General features: G+C 41.5%; 1 protein-coding gene across 1 annotated transcript in view; it reads left to right on the top strand.

Annotated features, from left to right (window-relative positions):
* Window positions 1-18739, top strand: part of MUC19 (mucin 19, oligomeric) — a 229750-nt gene that overhangs the window by 24209 nt on the left and 186802 nt on the right. Inside the window, exons 7-9 of the mRNA XM_086929817.1 lie at window positions 4123-4237; window positions 5388-5448; window positions 7309-7415. Of these exons, the coding sequence (XP_086785943.1) occupies window positions 4123-4237; window positions 5388-5448; window positions 7309-7415 (283 nt within the window). The remainder of the gene's footprint in view (window positions 1-4122; window positions 4238-5387; window positions 5449-7308; window positions 7416-18739) is intronic.

Genomic DNA, 18739 nt, shown 5'->3' with positions numbered 1-18739 from the left:
AATAAATTAGATTCTGCTTTATTGATTGAATGAAGTCTGAATGTATTCTCGTTTTCTTCCTCAGACAAATCCCTTAAATACACTATCTCCAGTACCACACATTAAAAAGATAGCCTAAGCTAACAATGTCTTTCTTCTCTCAATGTAAAAATCAAAGTCCTCCTGGTGCCTCAACAATTGAGGATTGCTGCCCAAGAACTGTTGGCTTGATCGAGGTAATTATGCTCTGGCAGGTGTCCCATTCATTTCTTGGGTCATAAAAGTGCACATATACCTGGAGGTGTCTTGGCGCTATATATTAGAGAAAAAAATATTCAATAACATATTGCCAGTTCTGAAGGACCTTCACTGGCTCCCTGTTGGACTTGACCCTGTCTGCAGGGTCATCCCCAAACTTTGTGGCTTCAACAATTGTGTTTGTTGGCCTTAGTACTCTCTGCTCTTTACAACTGCTAACCAGTGCTAAAGTGCATGTGCTCTCTCCCCTAAACATGGTAGAATTGGCTTGTACCCAAGTGGCACATTTAATTTACATATAAGTCCCTAGTAAAATGGCACCCATGTACCCAGGGCCTGTAAATTAAATACTACTAGTAGGACTTCAGCCTTTATTGTGCCACCCACTGGAGTAGCCTTGTAAAGCATATCGCAGGCTTGCTGTTGCAGCCTGGGTATGCAATTTTGAACTGCTATTATGACCTGGAAAATAACCTTTTTGTCAGGCTCAAACCTTCCTTTTTAATATATATGTCACCCCTAAGGTAGGTCCTAAACAGCCCATAGGGCAGGGTGCTATGTATTTAAAATTTTTAGATGTCTTTGTAGTGAAAAAGGTTTAAATTAATTTTCCACTGCTGCAAAGACCTACTTCTCCCCTAGGATAACATTGGGTTTCCTTTTTGCATTTGATATGTGATAACATTTGATTGGGATTAGATAGTTAGATAGAGTTTGGTGTTTAAAGAATTGTAATTAAAAGGTAATGGTAAAGTGTGTTTTTATTCACAATTCTGAAAAGGCAACTTTTAATAAGTTGACATTTTCTTGTCCTAAACATTTGGTGCCTGCTGCCTGTATCCTGGATCGCATGACTAGGTGTAGTTGGCAGTTTGTCTTTGAGTATTGCTCCCAGACAGTGAGACAAAGCGAAGCTGGTGTTAACAGGATGGACTACTCTGAGTTAACGCAGCAGAGGAACTGCCATCTACCACATCTGCACATCACAAAGGTCCTACCTGAGCACTCTTACGAAGGGGTGGGATACTAGCATATTGTCACCCTGGATAATCAGGAGCTAGTGCATGGAGGCAGGAAATTCCAAACACCTTTGGGGAGGGTAAATCCTCTAGAAGCTTCTCCTACTTCAAAGTGGGCACCAGGCGTAAATATTGGACCTCCGACCCCCAACTCTTCAGTACACAACAAAGACTCAGGAGAAGGACTGCTTTGCTGCAAGAAGGACTGCCACTTTGCTGCCTTGCTGTGCTGCCCTGCGGCCATCCTGCCTGATTGAAAGGAAAGTACCTGCATCTTGAACCCAGGACCGCTAGAGTGACTCCAAGTGCAAGTTATACGTCCTACTGATCTCAAGCCTCAGTGACAGAACAGGCTTTCTTCATCTTGAACCTAGCACATGGACTCTGTCAGCTGTGAGTTTTGCCCTCCAAAGTGGAGCCACCCCAGTCCTGGACCCTTGGAAGTGGGTCTGAAGGTGCTGGGCCGCCAGCCCAGCTGTAGTCCCAGGGGAACTGACACATCATATTGACTCCCAAAAACTCAGCATCAGAGCCTGTGCAAAATGCATCTTCAACACCGATCTGCGCACTGCATGCCCCTCATCGGTTCCATCCTTGACACCGACACAGGACTCCGCATTGCAAACCCTGCAGCTCCTTCAAAACCGACCGGTGCATGACAAATTCTCAACTCAAGCCTTCCCATCGCTGTCTTGCAGCTCCTAGGAATGTGCGCTGCTCGACACATCCTTGATGCAAGACACCTCCATGCTCCGTAACCAGGATTTAAGGTACTCTTGTTCAGCTGGCCTAACTGGGTGCCTATAGCTGGTCCACGTTCCATCATGATCGAACTGAACTTGTGACTTTATCCCTCTTTAATATTACATAACTCCGGTTCTACTGTTTGGAATTTTGTCATTCTGGTCTTAAATCATGTATTGCATTGTACACTATTTTTCTAAACTGGTGTGGAGTTTTCCTTGTGTTGTTTAAGTTTTTACTGTTTGAAGTACTGGATAAATCCTTTGCACATTGTCTTTAGGTTAAGCCTAGCTGCTTTTGTTTCAAGCTTCCAGAGGGTTAAGCATAGGTGAATTTGGGGTTTGCTTGTGACTTCACCATGACAAAGATTGTGGTTGCTGCTTGAGTAGTGTTACACCCCACCAGCCAGTAGCCAATTCCTTACACTCCAAATTAAGCACAGTATTGAATTTAAAACTGTATTTCTAACATGAATAGCATAAATTCCTTAGTCACCACTTCAATAGTGCAATAACCATTTTTTATAACTCTTCAACAAAACTCCCTCTCCTTCTTGAAAGAGCAACTCTTCCAATGTAATTTGATCTAATCATGAACAGCCCCCCACCCCAGTTAATGAAATGTTTACATGGATTTGCCATGAATGCTCAGTTCCTCATACTTTGAACAGTTTTTCTAATGTGCCTTGTAAAGGACACTGAAGCCTTTGGGTGCAGCACAGTGGCGGTTGGCATTGCTCATGGGCGGTAGGGCAGGCTCAGGGTGGAAGGGCAATGTAAATAAAAATATTAAAATGCAGGGTTGGGATTGGTCTGAGCTTCCTGGTTCAATGCTCGGCCAGGGAATGGCAGCCTGGGCATGTTCTCCACGCAGGCTGTGATGCAGCCTGCATGGAGAATAGGAAAATTACGCATGGCTGTTTTAGGAGGCCCCAAGAGGGGCAGCCAAACAGTCATGTGCACTTAGAAGCAGGCAAACCACTCCTCCTCTGCCCCGCTCAACCGTAGAGCAGCCCTGCCCACCTGCCTGCCCGCAAAGTAGCACGGAAATATAAAATGATAACTCAAAGGTCTTATCCTTTTAGGTTTTCTTTACTTTGCACTTCTTAAAAGCAGTGAGGCGATGCTCCTCCGCCATAGCGGAGGAGCCGCTGTGGCGCCAGCACTATAGAATGTTTTAAAATAAATTAATAATGAAACATATTTACTGTTCAGGGTGTGCCCTTTGCAATTCAGCAGCTGATTGGTATTTATATGTTACCATTTTGTCCTTTTATGTGAATGAATGGCTGTAAAATCTTATGGTATCCTTTGTTATTGGCTGTCACACTGTACATTAGATGGCCCCACCTCTGGAGTGAAGTACTACAATGGCGTGTGAGCCAATTATCACTAAACACCAAGCCCAGTCTGTTTTACATAATTCATTAACTTCACTCTGTTTGCATTAGTGAAGGGCAAGCCAGCTAGAGCCAGAGCACGAGCTGGGCAGTCGATATATTCTGAAGGCTAGGCTTGTGCTCTAGCACAAGCTTCATGCAAACATTTGCCAACTCTTCAAAATTGTAAAAAGTAATTCATTTAACATTGAAAATCTTTTCACTTTAGATTATATCACTACACTATCTGGCTTGAGTCTTCAAGCTCAGCTCTCTTTAGTTTGCACGTTAGCCCACCACACCGATTTTGTTTGGCATGCTGGCCAGTGATGTTGCCATTCCTAATGCTTTAATCAACAGCATATTCCCACGGTCTGTCCCTGAAAGACCTTTGAAGACAAGTCAACTTTATCCTACTTCCATTGATGGAGCTCCACACTGCGAAGGTAAGTAGTCCTAGTTAAAAAAGAGGCATTTAACGTATATGATGCTGTGATATTTACCCAAGTGATAGGAAATAGTTGTCAGTCATTTGCAGTAGTAGATTTTGCAGTACTTGGACAGAACTAACGTTGTGAATAATGTTACCCTAGCAATCATGTACTAATGAGAGCATCTTGTATTGTAATGGTCTTGGCGGGCAGGGCCTACCAGCAAATGCTGTGTCAATATGAATATATACCTGGCTGGGACAACATGACCACTTTCAAAAGAAAATGATCTTGAATTTGTTCTTTTATACAGGATTACCTTGCCACATTTTAACAAGGTGTACAGAGTACAGCAACTTGGAATGTATAAGACAATAATCAGCCGCAGAGGGATTGCACAAATCACTATGAGTCAAAATGCATTTCATGTAAGTATATATATATGGCTGACCTATGACGATGCTTGACATGGAATCACCTTAGAACACTTGTGGACATGTTTGACAGAGAAGTAAAGTAATGGTAACGATGCAGGGGCGTGTTGCTCGTTCATACCAGTATCAATGTGAGCAACCTTTGGTAAAGCATTGAAGATTTATTTATTTATTTATTTGTTTGTTTATTTATTTATTTTGTAAGCATATTCATTAGGAATTACATGCTGAAAGGTAATGGAAAGTAAATAATTCTGCTTTCTAAAGGTGACTTCCATACATTTGCGAACAAAATGTAAACATCACAAACAAACAAAATAGAGTGAAATGGAAGTAGGAGTGAACACAGGGTGGCCCACCAGCCTTGCCACTACAGAGCTGGGAAAAGAAAAAGAAAAAAGAGCGAAGGCTGAACATTTCAGACCCATGTGATCGGTTCAAAGGGGCCCCAAACAATAAAATATTTATCAAAAAAAGAATTTCTCATTGGATTCGTGAATCCTAGACTCTCATTGGGTCATCTGGAGTGGGGTTTACTGAGTGTGCTTGAGCATACAGCCTCACAAACATAATAATTGGGACAAGAAAGATGCTCATTGTGGTAATGTTTAATCACATGCAATATTAGTATCATGACTGCATGGTGCAGCTTCCCTTATCTTCTCCCTGTTTGCCCTTCCTTCTGTTGCCTGCCCTATTCCACCTTCACCAGAATGCTTGGGTAGCTGCTGCTTTTATTGCCAGGTGGGGATTGCACGTGTCTATGCCGAGTATGGGTAAAGGCAGGTGGGCCTAAAGACAGAGGGCAGTAAGGTTTATCTTCTGTTTGTGGAAATGGAAACCAGCCTTCTTCCTAGTGGCACTGTATAGGGTCCAATCTTTGTGACTCAAGATCAAATGCCATGCCAAGTTACATGCCATGAGTTCAAAGTCCAAATGATGTCACTTCCTGTGATGTCATGAGACCAACGTATTAGTGATATCAGGTTTGCTACTCCTTTAAATTTCCGTAAATAACAGAAATGGCTTAAATGAAAAGCATAAGCATTAAGCTTCATGCTTACAAAGGCTATCAGGGCAAGGGAATATTTGTGAACAATTGTGACACTTATTATTGAATGAGCTCTTTGTTTTTCTATTTCAGTTCAAAATGAGTAAACAGTATAAAACGTGTGGACAGTGTGGCAACGGCGTTGACCAGCCTGGTGAGGAACACTAAGACAACTTTTTGAAAACTCTTATATACTAACTGTGACAAGTGTGGTTGATTCTAACCTTTACATTAAATGCAATGTTTGTGATTTGTGCAAAGTGGGACTGTCCGGGTTTTTACCTTCTCAGAAGGCACTAGCATGAAATGTTGTTTCATTGGTACCTGACACCCTGACAGCACGTGTCCTAATGCTGCCATGAGTACTCCTTACCCTCACCCGGAATGGCTTTGCTGCAAGATCTGGGCCTTATTTAGATGTTAGTGGACAAGGATTCCGTCAGCTATATTGACGATAATACACCTGTGATATGGTGGACGGGAACATTTGCGATAGAGGACATTGTTCGCCAAACTCTAAATAAGACACTTACAGCTAGATTCATCAAGCATTTTTGCAAGTGCAAACGGTGCAAATCGCTAAAATCGGCCGTTTGCGCCAGCAAAAATGGCATTTGGAATTCATCAATGGGTCATGAACTCGCAATTTGAAAAATCACAAATAATTGCGATTTTTCAAATTGCGATCGCATTTAAGGAATCTCAATTTGAGATTCCTTAAATGCAATTCATGAACCTTTGAAAAATTGCGATTTCGCTATTTTTTGCCGCCATTTACCGCGAAGTCTGACTTCGTGGAAAATAGCGAAAACTGAGAAAAATGCACTTTTGTGCATTTTTCTCAGTTGTATGTTACACACGCACATGTCCTTGGGACATGTGTGTGCGCAACATCAGTCTACATTTTCATTTCAGGGGTGCTACAGGGTGTCCTTTGGACACCCCTGGCACCCTTGAAATCGCATCCTTATTTGCGATTTGCAAATTGCTAATCGCAAATAAGGAATAACTCCCCATTCATTCCTATGGGCCTTCAGGCCCATTGGAATGAATGGGGAGTTATTCCTTATTTGCGATTAGCAATTTGCTAATCGCAAATAAGGAATGTGTAGGAATTGCAATTTATTTAACGATTCCTACATGAATCCCGTTTTGCAAGTCCTTAATAGCGATTCCTTAATAATCGCTATTTAGGACACGCAAAACGGGACAATGATGAATCTGGCTGATAATGCCTCATTTACAATATGGCAGGCAGCCTGCTATTCATCATGGTGGGGGGGACATTTTTCACCCACCCTGGCTGGACTAACGCCCTCCATATTTAGAGATTTCTGCCAGCCCAGCGGAGGTCTGGGTGCTTTTAGAAGAGCCGCTGCCATGGTAGCCTTTCTGAAGGCACTGATAGTTTGCTGAGTGGCCACCACGTTTCAGGCAGCCTCTCAGCAACCTTTTATGTTTTTCAAAAACAAACTCCCAAAGCATAGGTTTATTTTTGAAAAACAAAAAAAACGAATGACCCTGAGACCTAAACTCCCAGGGCGTTTTCTCCCAGGGTGTGAGGGTCTTTTGCCATTTGTCTTCAATTTGGGACTGCCAGAGTTTCCTTGACGGTACTGAATTAAACGAAATGTACATCAGACCATTCGCTCTAAATAGGGCGGGTAGTCTGATGTACTTACACTGACAACTCCAACTCCATCAGGCTGTTGATGTGGGGCTTCCACTTGTAAAACCCGCCGTGCATACAGTCAATGGAAACATGATGGTCTACCCGACTCTGCATAGAGCAGGTGGACCATCAGTTTGGAGGTCAGGCTACTACGCCACATTCTGTCTGCCAAACTCCAAATCAGACCCTTAGTCTTGAACCATTCGAGCCATTAGATTGCAATGTAAAGCTCAATTGCTACTGCATTGCATTTTCTGTTTGATAATAACATTACTCCTTTTTAAAAATAACAATCTCCTAAAGCTCTAAAAATTAACATAAAAATATATTTGTACTTTTCAGGGAATGATCCAGCAGAACTAAGAGATTTTTTTCAAAGCAACATAATTACTCCAACTCCGGGAGAGACCCTTGTTATCACCTTAGACGCATGTGATGCAGGACTAAATGTAAGCATTTACCGGTCAAACTATGATGGTGTGTCTCATTGTTTGTGTAGTTACTGGGGTTTCATTTAATTTGTTTTAGCAACAGTTATTGCATTTCTGACTGAGCAACACGTCAATCACTCTCACAATGTCTTACTACTTCCCTTCATCAAATTGGGAGTCCTTTCTTCTTGTTTGTCGGTGCTCACTGTTTAATGCTTCCATTTTTAATATAGCACCCTTCTTCCCAAACCTCCTAAGAAAAGATGAGCTATATACATGTAATACATGGAGCTCTGCTGGTTCCCATATTTGTAGGAGCTCAAAAAGGAGGGTTGAATAACTTGGCCGAGATTTGGAAAGAGGGATAAGCTGAGGAGGGAGGGTCACATTGATGGAGAAAGTAGTGCACAAGGGGGTTGATCGCATGGTATCCACCAAATGAATTCCAGCAGCAAGTCCCAGACATTATGTTTCAAGCCTCCAGACACCACAGGTTTGAGTGTTTCAGTTATCCAGAGGTACTTTCAATTCCAGTGAGGGTGAATTCTGGAGTGACTAGCTAAGCACACCTCTTAGTGTACATTGGTTAATTTTCATGTTTTTCCATGGAGGATGGCATACACTGACAAATGTCCCATAATCTGTGGAGAAAATAATAATATGCAGCATATGCTCCTCAGCTAAGGCCGAGGAGCTTCACCCTACTGCTTTCAAGTAGTGCAAAGAAAAATAAAATGATAATAACGGAACATTATTATCATTATTTTAGTGTTGCAGTTGCACTGCAACCTGGTTAAGTAAGGGCGGAGTGTGACTGGGCTCCTGTGACGTCGAAAGAGGAGGAGTGGTGGCTGCACCTTAAGTGCGCATGACGGTTTGGCTGACCGTCTCGGGCTGGCCAAACTGTCATGTGCCCTTTGCCTGTTCTCCATAGGCTGTATTGCACAGCCTAGGAGGAGAACATGCCCGGCCTCCAAGTCCCTCTATGAGAGACAAACTCAGACCAATCACAATGGTGCTGTAAGGCAGCGTTGTAATTAGTCTGTGGAGTCTGGGAGCCTGGGTGCTTCCTGTGATGGAGGAGATGTGGAGGCTGGCGACAGTGACCACCAGGTAAGTTTTCCTTTCTTTTCTATTTATTTTTTACCAAACCCCCCCCCCCCCCCCCACCTTCCCCTGCCTCCTCGCCACTGTCCTCTACCAACCGCTACTGATAATATGGCCCCTCTACTTGTAATTCAAACACAGTTATATATACAGAAGCAGTAAAAACCTTTCCTAATGAAGAGGGAGGACTGAATATAGCAATATAAGGTAAATGTGTGAATCAATTAATAAATACACACACTATTATTTATATATATACTTTAAGTGAGAACTATGCAATATCATGTTTCATAAGAAATTTATTTGGTGATATGCCACCTTTTCATGTTTGGCACGTACTAGTAATTCTAAATTCCATTCGTCAATTGACAACATTTTGAGACACTCTGACTCAATTTCTTTTAATAGAAAGAGTCCTTGACAGCCATGCTTTCTTTGCAGTGTTAAAGACATATGATTGAAAACCATTTATCCACCCCTCACGTAAAGGTCCAAAAATAGTAGAAATAGGACTTTAACCCATATTGACATCCCTCCTGTAAGGGCTTATAATGAACTTTGTGAAAATGGGACTAAAACCAATTCCTGTTCCTCGTGTAATAGAGAGTAACGTGCAATTCAAATACAAGCAAATTCCACCTATACAATGATCTCCCATGTAAGTGTGTATAAAATAAAACCCAAAAATGGGTGACAACCACACACTAAAAACATTGTGACATCCCTCATGTAAGGGTACTAAAGCTACTCAAGAAAATGGGCCAACAAAGCCCTTAAAGTAATCCCATGTGTAAGGGATATGTAACGTTCAATGTAGAAACGTGACGTGCTTGTAAAGTAAGATGTTAACAGACCAACGTAGTGTAAAATTAGTCCCTACCACATACCAACAAGTGGTGATACTCAGAACTGCATGCTTCAGACAAGAAACAGAATGTCTCCCCAGCAAGAACACCATAAATGTAAATAATGGAGCACAGCTAAAATATACACCAGGATACCCACAGAGTGCAAACTTTGGACTACAATAAGGACCACCGGATATGCAGGAGCTTAGTACTAAAAATGCCACTGTAACCGAAGCATACTTTTAAGATTGTCAACAATGTGTGTTAAAGACCTAAATTGAATGGAAAATTACTCTACTAACACTAGATTAACAAAAATGATTTGCTGAAACTTTGACAATATCCATTGAAGACATCACAAGATCTACTGTGAGCGATATCTCACACAACTTGCTTGCAACGTTAAGCATTGAGAGATGTGGAAATAGGCTCAAAACATTTAATGTACAGAAACACTTCTGTGTTGTTGAAGGTCACTTCTGTGAGTACATCCTCCATGCCTTTTTCGAAATTATATTGATGGTAAACCACAGCAGTATTACCGTTACCAATTTGATGCAGAGCAATCTCGATAGGAACCTCTGCCACGTTAGCTCCTGTCTTCATATCCTCTGGATCGCTAAGTTGAGGTAAAACCCGACAGCTGTAGTTGCAGAACTTGCTTGTGGTACTGGCAAGGCCTAGTGAGCAAACGACTGCCTGAAGCAAAGCCATGGACATGCCTGTAGACAAAACTCCAAAGATGACAGCTCATAGAGATGACACATGCCGGGTGGCTCCAGGCATGTCAGTGCTTGAAAGCATCCCACAGCAGTTCGAAAGCTGCGTAGAAACAAAGACATCACAGAAGATCCTTCCGCACCTCCACGTGACTCCATGAACAAGGTATGGTGCACGCGCTGTGCTTCTGATTTAAACTACACCGTAACAGTGTAACCAGCTAACTGCAGGGCAGTCATAGAAAAAGAACCAAGAAAAAATAAACTGACCACTGTGACAGTCTGTCTAACTACTGCTGGCCCCCTACGGCTGCTTGTACCATGACAAACCAGTTGATAAGCACTTAGCAAGGTCCCAAAGATTAACATGCCCCATGAAACGCTGGGCTCAATTGAAGCACATACACGATAATTAAAAATGGCACAGTATGCAACAATTTCCCTTCCAGAGCACACACATAGATGACTGTGCAGCATGTGAAATCACCAAGTTGACATATTCTTTACTTTTGAAATTCCAGCTATATCACTTGACTCAACACTGCAGGCCAAAACTTCAAAGTTGGATGTTGCTTAGATCAGATATGAGGAATACGTAGGCTCGCACAATGTCACAGTAGCAGGAAATCCAAAGCGTGCAATCAAATAAAGTATGCCCAAGCTTGGGTTGTCCGGTGAAAAGGACTCTGATGCGGCTTGCAGGGCATTTTTTGTTGCTGTCGTGACCTGTCTGGTAACTAAAGTCCCTAGTAAATGACTCCTGTTTCCTCATGTTTCCATGTCTCTGTTAGATTCTTCAGTTGCACAATCCTCTTGTCTGTGTAATCTTCATCTTCAGTAAGATCATTTTTCTGGCATGGGCCTGTCTCAAGATCATCGCTAAAATTATGTTGTGATGTATGTCAAGTAGCTGAGGAGTAACTTTGAAGATTCCTTATTGGTCTTAGTGACAGGATGCTATCCAGGTACAGCAGCACCACCGGGAGCACCCTGCCTGCTGCTCAGCCTATACTCCAGCTGTCACACAGGCACCTAAGCATTCCATTCATCTCCATCACACCAACATTCCACTCAGAACACCCACACTGGCTGAGCAGCTAGGAGCCAAAATAACAGGGAAGAGAAATGAATTCCTAAGCAGGATATAACAGCTATGTATTGAGACGAAGAGGCTGCAAGCTTGGGTTAGGACACCTGGCTGCAGCTTATTATGTCTTGTTCTGTTTGGCAACTGAGTGAGTGTGGCGCCAGATACCCAATTACAAAACAGTACAGTTCAAGTCTGTATGAGCGCAGAGATTTGGAGGGCCAAGGTGCAGTGCGGACTATCTGTGCTGTAAGTGAGACTTCATGAAGGCAGAAGGATGTTTACCCTCAAAGGTACGCAGCAAGCAAAGCAGGAGGTAATACAGTGAGAGATTGACTCCACTGGCGGGTGGTCACCATTATGGGAAGCAGAGAGATTCAACTGGAACCTGAGCTTAGAAGCTTGAGGAACGTTTCAGGGCTAGTCTGGGCCAAAGCAATAAATAACAGGGCCCTTACCACAGACAAAAACCAGCCCTGGGCCATGTGTCACAGTCACTGATTTGTCTTGCTAATGGTCACTTAACCTAGTATCGCCACACCAATTGTGTGTCACCACCATTCTGCCCCGAGACTGATATCTTTCTGGAATTCAGTTCTGGTGAGAAAATGCTGCTGTGCCCCATTGAGTGAGGCCAAACCACTTAGCCATCCAAAACAGGATTCAACCAGTGCATTAAATGGGATGGTACTTACAGGTACTGAGTACCATCCCTTCTTATTTTTACCAAAATGAGTACTGGCACTTCTACACTGCCAAGGACAGTACTGGCACTCAGAGTCAGATCAATAAGGTGGGCACTGGGCCAGTGCCAGAGGTCCAACTGTGGGTCAATTTTTTTGGCTACATGTTGGCCGGTTTGGCTTCTCTCTGTATTATTTAGCTGTGACAAGAGGCCCAATAGAGCCTGAACAGACTACTGGAGGCCTGCCGCATGGGCAAGAGGGCCTCTGCTCACTCCCCACCCAAATTGAAGCTCTCAATCTCCTCAACAGCCATGCTGGCTCGTCTTGTTAGTTAGTGTATGGAACATTGACTGCCTGGGCACAGTGATATGTGCAGACTGAATGAGTGGGCGGGTAGAGGTCCTACTCATGAGTGGCTGCGTAGGAACCCAGGTAAGAAGGGCCATTTTCACCCCATAGCCTTCCAATGGAGAGTAGGGAGAAAGGAGTGAGAGAAGGGAAGAGTGAGTGGGCAGAGATAGAAGGAGCAAAGGAGAGTTTAAAGGGGAAACAGAAAGACAAAAGGGTTAAACACAGATAGAGATGGGGAAGAGATCGAGACAGCTATAGAAAGAGTAAGAGAGGCATGGAGATGGCAGATTAAAAATAGAATGTGATGGTAGGGAATGATAGGATGCAATCTGGGTAAGGAGAGTGGGGCAATGAGAGTAACAGATACAAATAGGATATTAGTGAGAGGGGGAGTGATAGAGAGATTAGAGATGTGAAGACTGATAGTTAGTATTTGTCTGCTTGTTTGTGTGGTGTGTGTTTCATGCTCGTGTGTATATTTGTGTGTGTGTTCGCCTGCTTGTGTGGATGTTTTTGTGAGAGAGAGAAACAAAATCAGAGTGGAAGAGAATCAGGACACTCAGGAGGTATTTGAAAAGAAATGTGTAAAATGCTTGTTTCTGTTTGTATGTGTGGGCTCTCTTGAATCTATAAGGTTTGTGCCAAATGCAGTATGACAGTAAGAAGCTGCAATTATTACAAAACAAGGAAACATCAATATTTGGGGATTGGCTTTCATTGTGTATTAGGAGTTTTTTTTTTTTTTTTTTTAAGAATTTTATTTGACAAGCAAGTCAAGGAGATTAGCATATCATATCCAAATACAGAATTAATCAAAAGTAAGATAAATCAAATTCAATTCGGTGCAGGTTCATATTATACTACACACAAACAACAGTTAAAAAACAAAAAAGAAAAGTAGATTGTAAACAGTACAGGTCATTAATAATTAATAAGCCATGAACAAAAAGAACATCCATGATCCAAATCATTACTAACATTGCAAAAAATTCCCCCATATCTTGGCAAACTTTTTTTTTGCTTTAATTCCTCTTTTCCTAGCAATAGCTTCTTCCATTGTGTAAATTTCAAGAACCAGTGTCCACCATTCAGTTATATGAGGAGGATTCTGAGAAATCCAAGCCCTAGCGATCACAAGTCTGGCACAAGCCATTGTAATATTTAGCAGTTCTTTATAGATAGGGCTACCCGGGTATATGGACAATAGTACAGCGGCTGCATTGAGTGAAAAGTTAATTAGTTGATTTTGCGTTAAAATATTTTCTACATCCTCCCAATATTTAGCTAGTGTTGGGCATGAGTATATCATATGTATGAGGTCTGCTGCCACCAGACCACATTTAGAGCATTTAGTACGGGCATTATTAAAGTTATTTTGTGTCCATTTGGAAATTTTTTGTGGAGTGTAATACAGTTGGCTAACCGTTCTGTACGATTGAAGTTTCAGGCTGGAAGACTGGACGGCTTTAGTGATGTTGACTAAGGCTACAGAGATATGCTGGATTGTCACATTATATCCTAGGCTAACAGTCCATTTTGGTGCCAGTCTAGGAGCTTCGTCAAAGCTATTCTGACTGAGACACTTATATCCCAAACTAATTAATGACTTTCTATGCACGGTATAAAAACAGGCCCATATATCTGAACTTGTAATTTCTATCAAATTCATTTTCCTTACTAAGTAGTCCCTAATTTGAATGTATTTGTATCTCATTTTTTCAGGCAGTTTATACAAAAGTTGCAGTGTTTCAAATTGTAAGAGACCATCAACACCATACAGGTCTCCTAAAGTCTGAATACCAAAGTTAGCCCATTCTCGACCAGTTTTATCTCTAAAAATATCTGGAAGCCCGGGATTGTCCCATATTGGCAGTTCATTATGAAAAAAAGAAGTGTTACACTTGGTCAACATCTGTTTCCATATGAATACGGCATCTCTCGCAGTCTTAAATTTTACACGTTTAAAATAATTTGGGTCTTGAACTTTTGCCAGGAATTGTTTTGAATAACCACCAAGCATGAATTGGTGAAAAAAATATTGATTATTAGGGGCAAATAGGCTACGCAGCCGGCCTAAAAAAGAAGCGAGAAAATAAGCTCTAAAATCTGGGAAGTTCAAACCTCCCTTTTCATATGAGAGTTTAAATATTGTCATAGACCTTCTAGCCTTCTTATAGCCCCAAACGAAACTACTTAAAATGCCATCTAATTTTTTAAAGAATAAGTTATTGACGCGGCAAGGTATGGAGCGAAATAAATATAAGAACTTCGGCAAAATGTTCATCTTAATCAGATTCATACGGCCTATGAGGTTTAATGGGATCTTGTGCCATTTTTTCAAAAGATTTGTAACTTCTTTTAATAGAGGATCGTAATTTAGGGAATTTATATGATCAATTTTAGATGATATCTTTACCCCTAGATATACTGCAGATTGACATAGTCCCTGCACAGGTACATTGGCCTGATAATTCATAATAACCTGTGTTTTATTTATATTTAATTTATAACCTGAAATGATCCCGAAATTATTAGCTTCTATCGTGATCCCCATTAGTGCATCCGATACATTGGTGGTATAGATAGCTAAGTCATCCGCATATGCGGTAATTTTTAGAGTTTTACCTTCATGCAAAATAGGGGCAATCTTAGTTTGAGCTTCCAGAGCATTAATGAATGGCTCCATGGAGAGAGCAAAAAGTAGGGGTGATAGCGGACATCCCTGCCGGGTCCCCCGCCGAATTGGAAAAGTAGAGGAAAGTGCCCCAGCATAGCTAATTTTAGCATTAGGATCGTTATATAATGCCTTAATACTTCTTAAAAAACGCCCTCTGAAGCCGAACTGCCGTAAAACTCCCCACAAATAGTCCCACCCCACTCGGTCAAACGCCTTCTCTGCGTCTAAAAGTATCATACCGAGTCGGGTGAGATTAGTTGTAGCCACATCAAAAGCGGTAATAGCCATGTTTACATGCATGGTGGTGTCCCTCCCAATAACAAAACCATGCTGCTGGTCATTTACCAACTGGGGCATAAGAGGGGCTAGTCGTATAGCTAAAAGTTTAGAGTAAACTTTAGCATCAGTGTTTATCAGAGATATAGGTCTATAAGACCCGCACTCCACAGGAGGTTTATTTTTTTTTAAGAAGAACATAATTTTAGCTGTCTTCCAAGAGTCTGGCGCCTGCCCAGTAGCACCAATTGCGTTAATGATCAGACAGAACAGTGGTAGAATTTCATCTGCACAAATTTTGTATACCTCGATGGGAAGTGTATCCTCACCAGCTGCCTTGTTAGATGGAAGAGAGGTAACAGCAAATCGGAGCTCTGTTAATGTGACCTCTTGTTCTAATTGGTCAATCCATGTCTGTTCCAAGTATGTTGCTTCAGGTAAGTTCTTCCTAATATAAGATTGTAGCTGAGCTTCGGTGCCTCTACTCTCGGGGGTATATAGATTTTCGTAATATGAAACAAATTGTCCCAAAATTTGTGCTGGTTGAGTATATAAAACGTTGTGGGGACCCTTAATAGCTTTAACTAGGGTTGTCGCACGATCATCTGCAACTTTATAGGCCAAAAGCTTCCCGACTCTATCTCCACATTCATATTGAGATAATTTATATTTGATAATTTTCTGAGTGTTTTTCTCCCTGAAAGAGCTTTTAAGAGTTGAGCGCTGCATTACGAGTTTAGTTTCTAATTGAATTATACTTTGCGCATCCGTCTCATCAGCTCTCAGTCTGTCTTCTAGTTGTTTCTCAAGTGATAAAATATTAGCTAAGATAGCCTTTGTCTCTTTCTTGCGTATACCGTTTTGTTTAAATACATATTGCTGCGCGACTCCCCTAATAAAAGCTTTACAAGCGTCCCACACTGAAAAGAGACTGGCAGTATTGATATTAATTTCAATAAATTCCTTAATATGTTCCTTTAACTTAGCTACAAACACTGAATCTGTTAGTAAATATCTAGGAAAAGTGAAGAGTCTAAGTTCAGGCATCCTTTGAATAATATTAAATATAAGAAGTATGGGGCTATGATCAGATGAGATCCTTGGGAAGATCTTCATGTATCCTGTATCAATAATTTCATCCGAAGCCCAAGCCAGATCTATTCGTGAACACCGTTTATGAGGTGAGGAGTAGTAAGTATATCCGGGTATTTCAGGGAACAGATTTCTCCATACGTCTTTAACATTGTGTATCCTTGCTAGCTCTAAGATTGCCGCCCTAGTTTTGTGCATACGTCGAAAAATACCTCTTTTTGTAACATCCTGATCATAATCTAGCACACAATTAAAATCCCCCATCAAAATAAGTTCTCCCTCCCATGTGAGCAGTTCCATATTTAACCAATCAAAAATAAAAGGGTCATCGGTGTTGGGCCCATAAATGGCACAAAAAACATATTTACGATTTTCCATCTTCAATTGAGTAATTGCCCAGCGACCCCCACTATCTGCCATAGATCTAATCACTTCTACACATAATTGTCGTTTTTTCAAAATAGCTACACCTCTTATAGGAGCATTTAATGTAGTACAAATTAGCATCTCATATCCCAAATGTCCCAATAGCTTCTTGTCCTTAAAACAAATATGCGTTTCGGTTAACAAAACCAAATGTGGATCATATATTTTCAATTCTTCATATATCAAATTTCTTTTATTTTTATTATTCAAGCCTGAAACATTCCAGGCTAAACATCTAAAGCGCAACATGCGGACAAATTACTAAATCATAATAAACTGCACCTTTTCTTGAATTTAAACTCATTATTAGTCTATAAGATACTACGTCAATCACCCTTGACCTTGTCTTGTCCTTTTCTGTTTTTTCCTCCCACCCTTTCCCCCAGTGTCCTATCCCTTCCCCCCACTCACCCTCTGCTCTTGACCCCCAACCCTTAAAGCACACCCTCCCCGTGTCTACCCGGAAGCTTACCCCTATCTTCTGCTGCCGCTCGAAGGGCAGCCAGTCAGAAAGATCGCCCCGAGAGCCCCTACTCTCCGTATTACTCGTGCCAATCAAGCATCCAAAATCACAAAAAAAGAAAGTGCCCCAGTAAATTTACAATAAGCCTTGCTATCCTAGATTTCTTTCCTTTTCATTTTCTAATCTCTCCCGCCACTCTCTTATCCTCCTTTTCTTACTTTTCTTAATCCGACAATTTTTAAACATTAGAGTTCATTTTAGCAAGTAATTGCTCCGCCTCCTTTACATCATTAAGAAAGTAGGTATGACCAGATTTCATGACTTTAAGACGGGCAGGTTCTTGGAGGTAGACTGTGGCACCCTTGGATTTAAAAGAATCAATCAATTTGCGCAACCCCCATCGTTTATCCATAGTTATCTTGCTAAAGTCCGATTTAACAAAAAAAGTTATATTGTCCAGTGTCACAGGAGTGTTAGGTCTAGCCTTTATTGAGACTGCTTGTCTGAGCAAATAGTTGCCGAAGTAGATCATAATTGGGCGTGGATATTTGCTTTCCTTGTTTTTTAATGTTATAGGTAATCTATGCACCCGCTGCAGTTGAGAGTCCCAATCCCAATCGGACAGATCAGGAAATGCCCTTTCAAATAATTTGACCAAGTAGGCCCTGACATCTGAGCCTTCTGATCCCTCGGGTATACCAAAAAGTCTCAAATTCTGTCGCCTCTGTCTGTTCTCCAATTCTTCCACTTTATTCTGTAGGGACCCAATCAATTCATTATGTTGATCTGCTTGAACAGTAGTAGTGGCTAGAGTTTCCTCCACTTCGACAACCCTCTGTTGTAGTCCATCAATCTCTTTTGTTACCCCATTCAGTTTATTAGTGACTTTCTGCAAACTAAGTTGCATCTTGGAGTTATCTTCCCTTAATTGAAGAAAATGTATTTGAGTCTCTTGATGGTGTATCGTTAAAGTTTTTAAGATTAAATCCAATGAAGAAGATTCAGGGATTGTATTAGGAGGGTAAGAAGATATTACAGATTGCAAAGGGGGGACCTTGCCTCCAAGAGTAGTACTACCCTGTGATCTGTCCCTGATATTGGATTGAGAATAATCAATAGATGGGCAAATTTCGTCGGTAGTTGCCATTGAAGATACCACAGATGACTCTAAATTTAGATCTTGATCATGATCTATCAGACCCCCATTTTGTATAGGAGAATTTTGCTGATTTTTCAAGATGCCCACTACTGTGGGAATAGTTCCTGAAGGACGCAAAACGGTATTCTTGATAGCCCCTCGCGGTTGCATCCACTTAAGCAAAGGTGTTTGGTCTCTAATGGATTTCTCTACTATGGATATTGGTACAGATGTCGAGGGTAGCATTATAGATTTCAATTTTCTCCCCTCTTTCTTTGCTTTAGTTTTTTTTCCCCCTCCCCGCTTCTTAGGGCCCGAGGGGTTGTTGTCTTTAGTTTCGAGTATGGCATCTTCCCGCTTTTCAATCCCTCCTTCTTCTTCGAAGATCTCCTCATACTCATCGTTAGAGTCATTATCCAATATATCTTCTGGCCCCATGGCACATTCTCCAACTGCTCTTGGTCTGCCTAGA

This window comes from Lissotriton vulgaris, chromosome 1_1 (genome assembly GCF_964263255.1).
Source record: "Lissotriton vulgaris chromosome 1_1, aLisVul1.2, whole genome shotgun sequence".
NCBI lineage: Eukaryota > Metazoa > Chordata > Amphibia > Caudata > Salamandridae > Lissotriton > Lissotriton vulgaris.
This window is presented reverse-complemented; position numbering and strand designations above follow the sequence as displayed.